The 13,841-nt window shown below is 41.9% G+C and overlaps 1 protein-coding gene across 1 annotated transcript; it reads left to right on the plus strand.

Moving 5' to 3' along the window:
* Positions 1-322: 322 nt before the first annotated feature.
* On the plus strand, positions 323-5,340 carry foxf1 (forkhead box F1). Its single transcript, XM_078210595.1, has 2 exons — positions 323-1,692; positions 4,237-5,340. The coding sequence occupies exons 1-2, from the start codon at positions 711-713 to the stop codon at positions 4,395-4,397; spliced, it is 1,143 nt and encodes a 380-aa protein (XP_078066721.1). The 5' UTR covers positions 323-710; the 3' UTR covers positions 4,398-5,340.
* Positions 5,341-13,841: the final 8,501 nt, after the last annotated feature.

Genomic DNA, 13,841 nt, shown 5'->3' on the forward strand with positions numbered 1-13,841 from the left:
ATTCAAGATTTGCTTTTATGAATTAGCTGGCATTTAATATTTCTTTGTGTGTATACAGATATTTTATATATATATACATGGTGATTCCCCCCCAACACACACTCCAGCCTCCCTACCCCCGCCCCCTCACCCCCCCCCCCCCCCCCCGCCATAAAAGTTGGCTTGAACTGCGTGGAGAAAGACAGATACCACATCAAATTACTAATGAAGGCGGGTGTTGGAGCGCTTTAACAGCCCACCAGTCCTGACCGAGGTGGGAGGGGGGTCGGGGCGGGGAGTTCCTTGTTCCTTTACGTCTTTTGACAGTCGAGAGGTTTGGAGACGCTGATGACAAGAGATAAGTAAACGCGATCTCTTTGGCGTGGCAGATGCCAGAACAACTGCGATGAAAAGCTACTCCCCGTCCAGGCGACCTATGCAAAAAGCAGCACAGCCGAAGAAGTAAGTGCGCCGAGGAAGGAAGGAAGGGTTTCCTCCCCAGAGCGTCTAACAACTGCCTTCGCCTGATCCAACCTCCTTTTTGGAAGATCCGGATTTAAAAAGAAAGCAATATATATACATATATAGATTGATAAAGAAACATTCTGGCAAACAAAAGAAACTTTTTATTTTGAAACAGCTCGACGTTTTGGGGAATATTGAAGAGGCGGTTGAATCAAGGCGCTGAGAGTTTTTACTGCCGGGTTTCGCTGAGTGAGAGCAGTGTCCAAATGACGGCTGAGGTTCAGCAACCGCCGGCTCACAGCACGGCCCAGAGCAGCCCCATGTCCGCCGGCACCGACAAAGCCAACAATCAGACCTCTGTGATGGAATCGGCCATCTCCACCACCAAGAGCAAGAAGAGCAACGCGGGCATACGGCGCCCCGAGAAGCCGCCCTACTCCTACATCGCCCTGATTGTGATGGCCATCCAGAGCTCGCCCACCAAGCGGCTGACCCTCAGCGAGATTTACCAGTTCCTCCAGAGCCGCTTCCCCTTTTTCCGGGGCTCCTACCAGGGCTGGAAGAACTCGGTGCGTCACAACCTCTCCTTGAACGAGTGCTTCATCAAACTGCCCAAGGGTCTGGGCAGACCGGGCAAAGGCCACTACTGGACCATTGACCCCGCCAGCGAGTTCATGTTTGAGGAGGGATCCTTCCGACGCAGACCGAGGGGCTTTCGCCGAAAGTGCCAAGCCCTCAAGCCCATGTACAGCATGATGAACGGGTTGGGTTTTAACCACATCCCAGAGAGTTATAACTTCCAAGGCTCAAGAGGACCCATCTCCTGTGCCCCGAACAGCCTTTCCCTGGACAGTGGCATTGGCATGATGAATGGACATCTGCCCAACAACGTGGACGGGCTAGGTTTATCAGGACACGCTGTCTCTCACCTCTCCACTAACAACGGGCACTATATGGGGAGCTGTACAGGGTCTTCCGTGGGAGATTACCCTAACCACGCCGACAGCTCGGTGCCCGCCTCTCCCTTGCTGACCGGTGCTGGGGTGATGGAGCCTCACTCCATGTACACTACCTCGGCTTCAGCATGGGCTCCAGCGGCCTCCGCACTCAACAACGGGGCCCCTTACATCAAACAGCAGTCCCTATCACCCTGCAACCCGTCGGCGAACCTAACTTCAAACCTGCAAGCGCACTCCCTAGACCAATCCTATATACACCAAAATAGCCACAATGCTACCGATATACAAGGTACAGAGCTTTGGTATTACAGATAGACATTAGCAAAAGTATTCATGCTTCTATGTTGCAGGAGGCACTCTCACGACAGAACAGCAGTATATTACTAAGTGATAAACTGAGCAGTATATTACTAAGTGATAAATTTATCTAATTTTAAGCAGAATTTTAAGAATGTGCACATTATGCGGTAGACGGGACAATGTTGGGATAGACAACAGATGCTGGCTGGGGCGAATTAATCCACAAATTGAACCCATCATTTTCAGAAGCGCCCCTTTCAATTTGCTGTGATATTTGTGTAGGTAAACTCTTAAGCCTTAAGCTCAAAAAGCAGCAGAAACCCTTAAGCACTAAAGACAGGGGCAAGAAAAAGAGAATTCCTGGTGTTCAAGCGAGTGACTGAAAGGAATGGGTTAAATAAGATTTCAGCGAATTATTTATCTCACAGAGCTTCTCTTCCAGTGCAGTATTTCCCAAAAAAAGCGTTTTACTTTTGTGGGAAGCAATTCTAAAACTCAAAAGATTTGGCAGGGTTGCTATGTGAACGGGGCTGTGAAATCTCACTTGGTTTGGTCACAATGATAAGAAAAAAGCTCTGCAAAAAAATAGAGAAATTATCTTTTTTTTTACACACACACACACGCCATCTCCGTGTATAAATAGTTTGGGGGCTATGTACCAGGAAGATTCATTAGGAAATTGACTGGACTTAAGGCTGTTGTCTTGCAGAAGAGTTTCTAAAGTGTCATTAAGTTAAGGAAGTAAGTAGTTTTTTCGCTTCCTCCCCGCGCACGTAATTGGTCACTGGGCTGGAATAATAACAAACTGGGAGGATAAACCGGCCTTTGTTTTTCCAACAAATTCCAAAACGTGGTCAAAGAAAACATCTCGATGCCATCCCCGCGGGGACAGTGTTTACTGTGGTGCCAACCCGACGGCAATAACAACATCAGAATGTCAAGAGCCGACTCCCTGCCGCAGAACCCGTCTACTGGGGATTCATAGCGTGCAGCTCAGTCCCAGAGCAACCCGGCCAGAAACAGGATTAATTGTGTGAATCTGGATTGTGGGGTGTGTGTGAAAGGCGGGGGGTGGGGGGGAGGGGGGGGGTGGTTGGTGGAGAAAGAATAGTGACTCCCCCCAGCCCCAAGTAGCACAAATTTCTATTCCCGCTTATCCTGAGAAAGACATGAGTATTTTAAAATATTATCATTTCTGTGAGCATTCCGCCAGGGGTTTTTAAAATGTAAATAGACCGAATAGCTAACACACCACATCGAGGGCCTCAAATACTTGCTCTCTGAAACGGGTAAAGACTAGTAACAGTTTTAGTAGTCCAACCACAAACTGTGTGACCAAGTCGATCTCTTACACTGTACCAATAACTGAAGATGTGCAATTTCTGATTAGGCAAGAACTGATTCTGATTTCAAATATAAAGCTACTTTAGCTACTTGGTCAATCAAAGCAGCAACTAATTGATGGGAGACATTAAATCCCCGAGTTTTTTTATGGTGGAAGTTTTTCTTTTTTTAAAAAAAACTTGTGCTTTTACAATGGGCAGCAGTGTAATGCTATTAAATATACCCCTTTAACCACACAATCAGATTAGATTCAGCCGGTACAATTGCATTGCAATGTGAATGCATGTAGACAAACAAACAATACATGTTGGCCCATACGGCCAGGGGGCAAATTCTAAACACAACGGAAATAATTCGTTTAGGAGGCCGCTAAGATTTCTTTTTTGAGCGTGGCTAATTTCGAAATATGAGAACACGTGAAGGAAATTAATTTAAGCATGAAACTAGGTAGCTTTGACATTGTGTGGGTCAGAAATTTGCAGAGAAGGGGTTCTGTTAGTAACAGCCCGCAATGGCGTGACTTCAGCCTCATGGTAGGCAGTCGGCGCACCTCTCGTTCTTGCCTGAGAAATAAGGTGGAATAAATTCAATCGACTAAATGGGATTTTTTTTTCACAAATCAATGAAACAACCAGAGCGAGATCTTCGCTCTGCCGTGAAGTGCGCTTGAATATAAGAATGCGCTTGAATATAAGAATGTGAGGCGACTTGATGAGACAAGTGGGACGCAGTTTCCACCAGCAAATGATTCCAGAGGTTTGCATTTGCCGCAACTGTTAAAATATCGGCGAAAGGGTGGTGTAACAATGGCAACTGATTGATGACATTAGATTTATAGACATAAATTTAAGACATAATCCCATAGATTAATGCATCATTGGGTGGTGAGTTGTGACTGATTATTGGTCTCTATTGAGCGGTGCAATCAACCCATTTAGTGGGATTTATCATTTTAATAAGAGATGTCAAGTGTAAAGATTTTCACAGTATGAGAATGGCCTCCCGTGATATCTGACCAGATCCATTCATTTTAATGTGTTTCTCCATATCCTAGCTTGAATGTAATGTATTATTATTACCAGGCTGGCCTTCTAGTGATAAATACAGGCTACTAATGAAGTTTCACTTGAATGGCATTTCTTCATCTCGGTGCATTTTTTTTACTCTCCCCCATTTTCTTTTTAAACAGGAATTCCGCGGTATCACTCGCAGTCTCCCAGCATGTGTGACAGGAAAGAATTCGTCTTCTCCTTCAACGCCATGACGTCCCCTTCAATGCATCCATCAACTAATGGATCTTACTATCATCAGCAAGTGACTTACCAAGATATCAAACCTTGTGTAATGTGATACTGTATAGGAAACCAGTGGAATATGCTCCCCCCGCGGCCTTGCACTGCAGTAGTGCCCATCAACCGAAGTGGTGCGTTCTTGTCCATAGAAACTTTATTTGGATCCTTATTTAAAGCAATAAGCGAATCCAGGATTATTACTAGAGAAGAAAAAATACAATTTGTGAAGGCACTTTCAGCGAAGCTCAATCTAGTTCCTATTTATTCTATTTTTTTTAGCTACCCATCATAAAGAACACCGCATAGCCTCCAAAACTGTTCAGTATTGTAAAATAAGTCAATGGTGCAGTTTGTTGGCAATATTTGCCGTTCCTATAGATTTTTTTTCGTCATTTAATGTAAATCAAGCCTAACATGCATTTTTAATTAAAAAAAGTTATCCTAATCTTTTTTTAATTTGAATATGTATTGGGAAAATACATATTTTAGTGTTTTTTGGCATTTGGGAAAGATTTTTAAAAAACAGTATTGTGACACCTGACTTTTTAAACTTTAATCTTTATGCACTGTATACCAATGTAATTCATGTGGACTCATAGGCGAGTTGGTTTGTACTGTCTGTAGATGAACGAAATGAAATGTTCTTTTATTCTGTGTATGGAGTCTAACATGATATTGTATAATTCAGTAAAATAATAAAAAAAAACATGCAGTTTAGGCCTGCAAATGTGTAGTCTAGTTTAAAGCGGGAGAGGTTGGATGGCGTGGACCCACCGCAGGCCGCGTTGCTCCCAAGGTCCTGGACAACTGAAACTGCAACGTTTCAAACTTGACATCTCAGAACTGGGGTGTAATTTATTTGAAAGCCTGTGCCTCTCGGATTATCGGTGTTATTTAACTCTGTAATTATCTGTACAAACAAACAGCCACCCCCAAAATGCAATGCCTCAACCAGAAACAAAAGTAATGACCGCTGTTGCTCAGCAGAAGGCTCCGAATTTTTTTAAAATATCCGAATAAAAAGTAAATTTAGAAATTTGGATACAAGATAATAATAACCCCCGCCCCCACATCGGTCCAGGCCGTTCCTCGCTGCTGCTGAAGAATTCTTTGCATGCATAATATAGACAATATACCATCGACAGTCACATTCCGATAAAGGCATATTTCCACAGTTTTGTGATCAGTGCTATAACACTGGGATATAATTGTCGCATTATTAAGGAGGACATCACAGAACTATAACTAATAATAAGAAGATATTCACGTACGCGTAGGTATATTTTATATGATTTATTTTAAGCAAGTTGTGAAATTCAAGAGGTATATTTTTTTTCAAAGGACGTGGATGTCGTTGTATTAAAGTTCCAAGTTATTGTACTCATAATGCCCAGGTCGGTTCTCATTATTTCTCCAACTTCTTCCTCTTATTTCTTCCAATTTATTGACAGTGCTGATTCCAAGTAGACATTCCGTTGCAATTTTGAAGGAGATATCTCCTTGTTTATTTTAAGTGTTGATTATTTTTACCATGAGGAGTTTTGCTGGTGTAAATAGATCGTTAAATTCACACGTGAACTATTCATCATTTGTTCTGAGTTGCCGATATCGCATTCCAATCTATATCTACATTTATACCCGTACAACTGTGTATCTTTATGAGCAGATGTGTAATCTGTATATATGGACATTAAAAATCTAAAATGGTTTACAGCTGAGAGACAGAAGTTTTTAAAAAACATATTCGACGTTCGCAAACCTCTCCAACAAACAACACATCAAAACAAAAAGAACTCTTGACAAAATTGGACGCCGCGAGCCAACTGTTGAGTCTTGTAATTTCCAGAGAAAATCCAAAATCTGACCAATATATTTCCCTGTAGCGCCATCGCGTGGACCTGCTGGTTTTAAATTATTGAGAAACCCCCTGCTTCAGTTCATCCAATTTAATTCCAAATCATTGCATTGTGCATGGAAAGAAATAAAGAAAAGAATCAGAGGATCACAGAATCGCTACAGTGCAGAAGAAGGTCAAAAAAAAGGAGGCAGGAAAATCTCAGCAGGTCTGGCAGCATCTGTAAGAAGAGAAAAGAGCTGATGTTTCGAGTCCAGATGACCCTTTGTCAAAGCTAAAAGGCATAGAAAGTGGGAGATACTTATACTGTAGGGTGAAGCTTTAACAAAGGGTCATCTGGACTCAAAACGTCAGCTCCTTTCTCTCCTTACAGATGCTGCCAGACCTGCTGAGATTTTCCAGCATTTTCTCTTTTGGTTTCAGATTCCAGCATCCCAATAATTTGCTTTTATCCAGAAGGAGGCCAATTGGCTTATTGAGCCTGCGCCGACAACAATGCCCTATCCCCGTACCCCCTGACACTCAGGGGCAATTTAGCATGGCCAATCCACCTAACCCGCACATCGTTGGACTGTGGGAGGAAACGGGAACACCTGGAGGAAACCCACACAGACACGGGGAGAATGTACAAACTCCACAAAGACAGAGGCCGGAATTGAACCCAGGTCCCTTGTGCTGTGAGGCAGCAGTGCGAACCGAGACTTGCACTTTTGCTGGCGTATTCCATGTTACCAGGATGTCCCAGAACGTTTTAAAGTGGCCAGGCACCCCTAATTTGTTTCACTGGAGCCTGACGGACACAATAGGTTATACAGGGTCAGAGGAGAAGTCTAGGCCAGATGACCAAAAGCTTGATCAGCGAAGTGGGTTTTAAGGAGCCTTTTTCATGGAGGAGAGAGGAGTAGACAGGTGAACAAGTTTAGGGTCAATGACCCAGAACTTAGTTGGCTGAAGGCAGAGCGCTTGATAGTGGGGTAGTGCCTGTTATCAAGTAACTGGATAGGTTGAAATCTGTGTTGGATTGGAAAATTGAATCAGGAAACTAACAAGCATTAGAATGATTTCAAATTCTTCTCTGGTGTTTAAAGTTTTTGTTGGGAGTATGATGATTTTCAATTATTCGGAACTGCTCTGATAATAGAATTTTCACTGGAGTTTAAAGCAGAATTGTAATACTTGGGCAGCAAATTGTGCTTCACATGAGGGTTCTTGCGTGGTCAGCTCACAACTTCCACCAATTCCACTTTTATCATCGAATCTTATGGCATAAGGGTGGCACAATATTAGCACTGCTGCCTTATAGCACCAGGGACCTGGATTCCATTCTGGCCTTTGGTCACTGTCTGGGTGGAATTTGCACCTTCCTCCCATGCCTGCGTGGGTTTCCTCTGGTTGCTCCGGTTTCCTTCCACAGTTCTAAGATGTGTGGGTTAGGTGGATTGGCCATGTTAATTTGTACCTTGGTGTCCAGAAATGTGTGGGTTAGGTGGATGAGCCATGGTAAATGGTACAGAGAGGGGTGGGCTTGGGTAAGATGCTCTGTCAGGGAGAAGGTGCAGACTCGATGGCCTGAATGGCCTCCTTTTGCACTGTAGGGATTCTATGGTTCATATAAAGGAATCATTCAGCCCACCATGCCTGTGCTATCTATTTTAAAGAGCTGACCAATTAATCATATTTTTCCAATCTTTCTCCATACCTTGCATATGAAGGGAGTGAGAATCGGAGGTGGCCAGTGCAGGAGTAAAAAACCCACTGTGGCTAAATGTACAAACTTGTAAGACTTGTTATGGGGACGTCAATGTCACATCATATTATTTGCCCTAATCATAATCGAATTGGATAACAGGAGCCAATGACATTAAAGTGTGAAGGAGTGGACAGAGGAACAACAGGTACACCATTAACCAAGTGTTTTGGGGAACATAGTTCTTTCAATTCTATACATTTCACTCCCTCACATTGTCAAGCTCAGTAATCCCTCCAAGACAGTTTCCAGATGATGTAATGAATGCTAAGTTTTAAACTGAAATATTAAAAAAAATTAGGATAGAAAACAGATACTGAAGTTAGTTGGAATTATTCATAAACATTGATTCTGAGATCTTATGGTGAGTGTTAAACTCACACTTTGATTTATATTGAAAGTCTTTGGCAAAGTCCAATTGCAGTATGGGGTGGCCATCATATGCTGACTATAGATTTCCACTTGTCAATCTTTACACATGTTTCACATATACACACATGGGTTGTTATCTTACCTTATCCATGAGTGTCAATGGGCTCAGCTGGTGGCACTGTTGACTCTGAATTAGAAGGTTATAAGTTCAAGCCTCACTTCAAGACTTGAGTACATAATTTAAGCAGATATTTCAGTATTGAGGGAGTGTTCCATTGCCAGAGATAATTTCTTTTGGGTGAGAGGTTATACAGAGGTCCTGCTCAGGTTGACGTTAAGAAACGCAGTGCAATATTTAGCATAGAGGATGTGGCTCATAGGTATCTAAGCCACTATTCCAGCTGCAACCAAAAACAGGCCAGCTGTATGTATTTTTATTAACAGGTAAAATACCAGTAAAGTAAAAGAAACACAAAACAAATGCTGAAAATATGATTTTTTTAAAAAGAAACTGGAAGGACACTGGCCAGAATTCTCTGGCCATTCACAGCTGGCAGTCCACCTGATGAAGGAGCAGCGCTCCGAAAGCTAGTGGCATTTTCTACCAAATAAACCTGTTGGACTTTAACCTGGTGTTGTGAGACTTCTTACTGTATTCACAGCCTGCCACCACTGCCAATGAGAACGGAGAATTTAGCGCGCAGCCAAAAATCTGTTCACTGCAGCGGGACCGGGGAATCCCAGCCACAGGCAAGGTCGGAGACTCCTTCACATTCTATTCACCAGCACTTGAAGAGTAAAAGAGAATATGTGAGTGTTACTGATCTTTTCTGCTCAAACGTTATGGGAGACAGGCAAGAAAGTAGAGTTAAAGCCACAATCAGGTCAGGCATGATCTTATTGAATGACAGAGCAGGCTGAAGGGGCCAAATGGCTTTCTCCTGCTCCTGTTTCTTATATCCTTCTGCACCCGAGATATCTACTAATGCTGATGGAACTCTTGTGTATTCTCAGAATTTGCCCTTTCTTTTCTCAACAAAGGTAATGTTCCATTTCTCAGGTTATGCAATTCACTGAAAGGTGACAGATAGATACACCTCAGTATCAAATAGTGTCTGGTTTTGATCCTGTGAAGCACTTTTGGGCATTAAAGGTGCTATCAGCATGCATATAATAGATAGATGGATTGAGCTTCTTGTTATGTAACAAATCTGGAAAGACTTTAAAAAGGTCAATGAATGAAAGTTGAGGTGGCATGGCATTTTTGGAATTTCATATCTCAAACACTGTCTGGAGGTGTTAGAACACTGCATAGGGAAAGAGGTAGAAAAGTAGAGGAAAAACCCCCAAAGCCCACAGTGAGCCAATGAAATGAAGCACTGAATCATAAATTCCAGTGGTCATGTTGATGGTCAAGGGTTACAGATACTGATTTCAGAACAAAATGGTAATATAGCCACCATCATCTTCAAAAGAATCTCCTAGATCGCCATTCAGTGGTAAAGACCCAGAACAGTTGAGAGTTCTCTTCTCTTCACTGCTCTTTCATTTGACTGCCATGCCAGCAACGTTAAAAGCCAGAGTGGAAGCAAATTCACTGAGCTGTGCTTAGCAGGGAGTTTCTCTGCAGAACTTATTGACAATATTGGCTGAACATCTAGTCATAAGTAAACACTATTACACTACTTAGGGCTTTTCTCGTGTTGGTAAATCCCTATATAGCAGCAAACTTCAAGGACTGGGACACACTGCTGACAATTTTGCACTAGGTTGCCAAAAAAATATGATCCTGGATCAAAGAGTTTGGATGACAGGCTATAAACAGTTTCTTGGCCTACAAACTATTTTTTTTTACAAGCTTTTACATACTCAATAGAAACGTTTTAGCTTTAACTGGAATTTCTTTATCACTGCCCCGTCTTGAAGGCATTGCTATGGTTTGAGTTATGGACTCCATTGTCCTTTTTGTGCCTGTGTAAATGAACAGACAGCACTTGAAAATTGGGGTGGCACCTTGGTCACACTGTTGCTGCCCAAAGCCTGCCATATGCAGTTGGATTTATAGACAGCAAGCATCACGCCTGACTGAAACAGGCATGAAGATGTTTTGCAATGCAAATTGAAGTCTTACATTGATCGTAAGACCCTGAGATTATTTTGATTTTTCATTTGATTTATTATTGTCACATGTATTAATATACAGTGAAAAGTATTGTTTCTTGCTCGCTCTCCAGACAAAGCATAACATTCATGGAGAAGGAAAGGAGAGAGTGCAGAATGTAGTGTCACAGTCATAGCTAGGGTGTAGAGAAAGATCAACTTAATGCAAGGTAAGTCCATTCAAAAGTCTGATGGCAGCAGGCAAGAAGCTTTTCTTGGATTGGTTGGTACGTGAGCTCAGACTTTTCTATATTTTTCCTGATGGAAGAAGGTGGAAGAGAGTATGTTCGGGGTGCATGGGGTCCTTAGTTATGCTGGCTGCATTTCTGAGGCAGTGGGAAGTGTAGACAGAGTCAATGGATGGGAGGCTGGTTTGCGTGATGGACTGGGCTTCATTCACAACCTTTTGTAATTTCCAGTTGAGGTAGTGTGGTTAAATCACTTTTCATGCCTCATCTTTGCCTCAGCTCAGATTTTCACCTGTGCGCAGTCTTTTTTCTAATAACTTGGTTAAGATCAGATCAACACAATTATTAGCAGAAGCTGTAATAAATGCCACCATACGTTAAAATAAACCACCGTCCTTGATAGTTAAGGACCCCATGCACCCCGGACATTTTCTCTTCTACCTTCTTCCTTCAGGAAAAAGATACAAAGGTCCGAGGTCACATCCCAACTGACTCAAGAACAGCTTCTTCCCAACCGACTCAAGAACAGCTTCTTCCCTGCTGCTGTCAGACTTTTGAATGGATTACATAAGAACATAAGAAATAGGAGCAGGAGTAGGCCATCTAGCCCCTCGAGCCTGCCCCACCATTCAATAAGATCATGGCTGATCTGATAGTGGTTTAGTTCCACTTACCCACCTGCTCCCCATAACCCTTAATTCCCTTATTGACCAGAAATCTATCTACCTGTGACTTAAACATATTTAACGAAGTAGCCTCTACTGCTTCAATGGGCAGAGAATTCCAGAGATTCACTACCCTCTGAATTTATCTTGCATTAAGTTGATCTTTCTCTACACCCTAGCTATGACTGTAACACATTCTGTACTCTCTCGTTTCCTTCTCTATGAATGGTATGTTTTGTCTGTATAGGGCGCAAGAAATAATACTTTTCACTGTATGTTAATACATGTGACAATAATAAATCAAATCAAATCAAAGTTTTAGAAATCATTTAAATAATTATATCAACTTTTTTAAACTTACATCTTACAACATCTAAAATGAATGAATTGAAACCAATTCCTTGAGTGAAATTATTTGTATTAAGCACAGCTTGTGGCAATCATGTGGTGATCGGGAGGTTTTCTGCTGCAGTGCTCCTGGCACATGGCAACAGTGTGTAGCAGGAAATTGCACGCCCACCCTTTGACTTTCCACCACTAAAGTTAATAGGCAGAAAATTATGGGCTTGAAGTTGCATAATTTCTCAAAGTATGCTCAGAGCACCAAAATGGAAAATTTCCCAAATTCTTAAAATCTCACAAATTCAGCTTATAAAATCTCTTTTTTACAATAAGTCTGCATTTTTACGGTGTACGGTTTTTGTTTGAAATCCAATTGAGAAGCTGCCAGTACAGAAATATAGCCACAATGTCAGAATGGTCTACTGGCAACTGTCAAACAACAAGCCAGCACTCTGAGCAATGTTTACTATTTACAAGATTCACTGCAGCAACTCGCCAAGGCTCCTTCGACAGCACCTTCCAAACCTGTGGTGTCTACCACCTAGAAGGGCAAGAGCAGCAGACGCATGGAAATACCACCACCTGCAACTAGCCCTTCAAGTCACACACTATCCTGACTTGGAAGGGTTTTAAAATGCCAGTGAGAAACATTGCTAAACAGCTAAGCATGACAGACACCAGTGAGTGCAAAACTGTAAGTTGACTTTTACAGTCTTGGCATGCCACGAGCAATAAATATATATATAATAAGAGAAGTGTCATGCGTTAATAAGCCTGGAATGTTCGTTTGAACAAGATTTTCAATCCGCACTTTGCTCAATAACAAGTAACAACATCCAATGTTTATTGCTTTGAAGGGAGAGTGGAATGGAGCCCATTTCTGAATAAATTAAATTCAGTTATTGACATAAAAATAATGATTTCAATACAACGGTTACAAACAGTATTAATTCATACTTTTGTCAGAGTGAATTTCCCACAGTCAGGAGTACTCCTTTCTCACTGCACAGTAGACTAAGTCAGCCTAATCCTCTCAGAAGAGATTTAATTTTCCAACAAGAAATTATTCTTAAAGTATTATTTATCACAAGTCAAATGATGTTTCAGTAACTGAAATATATCACCAATAAAGTTTATTCATTAGTGTCACAAGTAGGCTTACATTAACACTGCAATGAAGTTACTGTGAAAATCCCCTAGTTGCCACACTCCGACGTACACTGAGGGGGAATTTAGCATGGCCAATGCACCTAACCAGCACATCTTTCCGACTGTGGGAAGAAACCGGAGCACCCGGAGGAAACCCAAGCAGACACGGGGAGAACGTGCAGACTCCGCACAGTCAGTGAACTGAGGCTAGAATTGAACCTGGGTCCCTGGCACTGTGAGGCAGAAGTGCTAACCACTGTGCCGCCCAAATGTGATGTTATAATGTCTAATTTCCATGTTTTAATCATTTTTGTTAACTATTCATATTAAACATTTTATGAAGTCTCCTGTTTTAATAGGCCAGTATAGGAGAGGGACAGGAAGTCATTCTTATTACTCTGCGAAAAGTTACCAGCAGTGTGTAAACTGAGAAATTATTGCTGGCAATGAATACTGAAAATGAATACTTACTAGGTGGGTATTAAAACTCACTTCATATAAATGGGTTCATTCTTACATTAGATTTGTGCTACCCACTAAGCATTCATCCAGGAGTATTCACTATAGTAGTTCCAAGGTATATTTTGACTTAAATGGTGGCCAGCCCAGCTTCATTTACAGATATGAATTGGGAACCAACTTCACCTTACTTAAAGAGGAAAAGTAAAGTCTTTTGACATTTGGAATTGTACATATGAGTGAGACTTTTCACCCACACCCTATTATTTATTTTGCTGCAAAAGGCACTCAGGAAGACATGTTTGGGTGGGTTTAAATCAGATAACTATCTCCTCTAACATACCTCTTATGATTTCTTTCCTTCAAATGTTGGACACAAAACTATCTGTTCACGAAGTTCTTTTCCCAATGGATGGTGTGGGTGTTAGAGGGTGGTGGTGGGGGTTGCCAGATTTTTCCTTTGGTCCCAGGAGCCTGTAAAAGCACGCAAATACTGAAGAGGGTGATGTTAAAAAAAAATCGCTTCGAACCCCTCTGTAACTAAGGGGTAACTTGTATTTATATA

This window comes from Mustelus asterias, chromosome 4 (assembly GCF_964213995.1).
Source record: "Mustelus asterias chromosome 4, sMusAst1.hap1.1, whole genome shotgun sequence".
NCBI lineage: Eukaryota > Metazoa > Chordata > Chondrichthyes > Carcharhiniformes > Triakidae > Mustelus > Mustelus asterias.

Excerpts from the sequence above, each read along its gene's own strand:
- foxf1 (XM_078210595.1), top strand. The coding sequence starts at position 711 with ATGACGGCTGAGGTTCAGCAACCGCCGGCTCACAGCACGGCCCAGAGC. Across the intron at positions 1,693-4,236 it reads CAATGCTACCGATATACAAG|GAATTCCGCGGTATCACTCG; the intron begins GTACAGAGCTTT and ends CTTTTTAAACAG.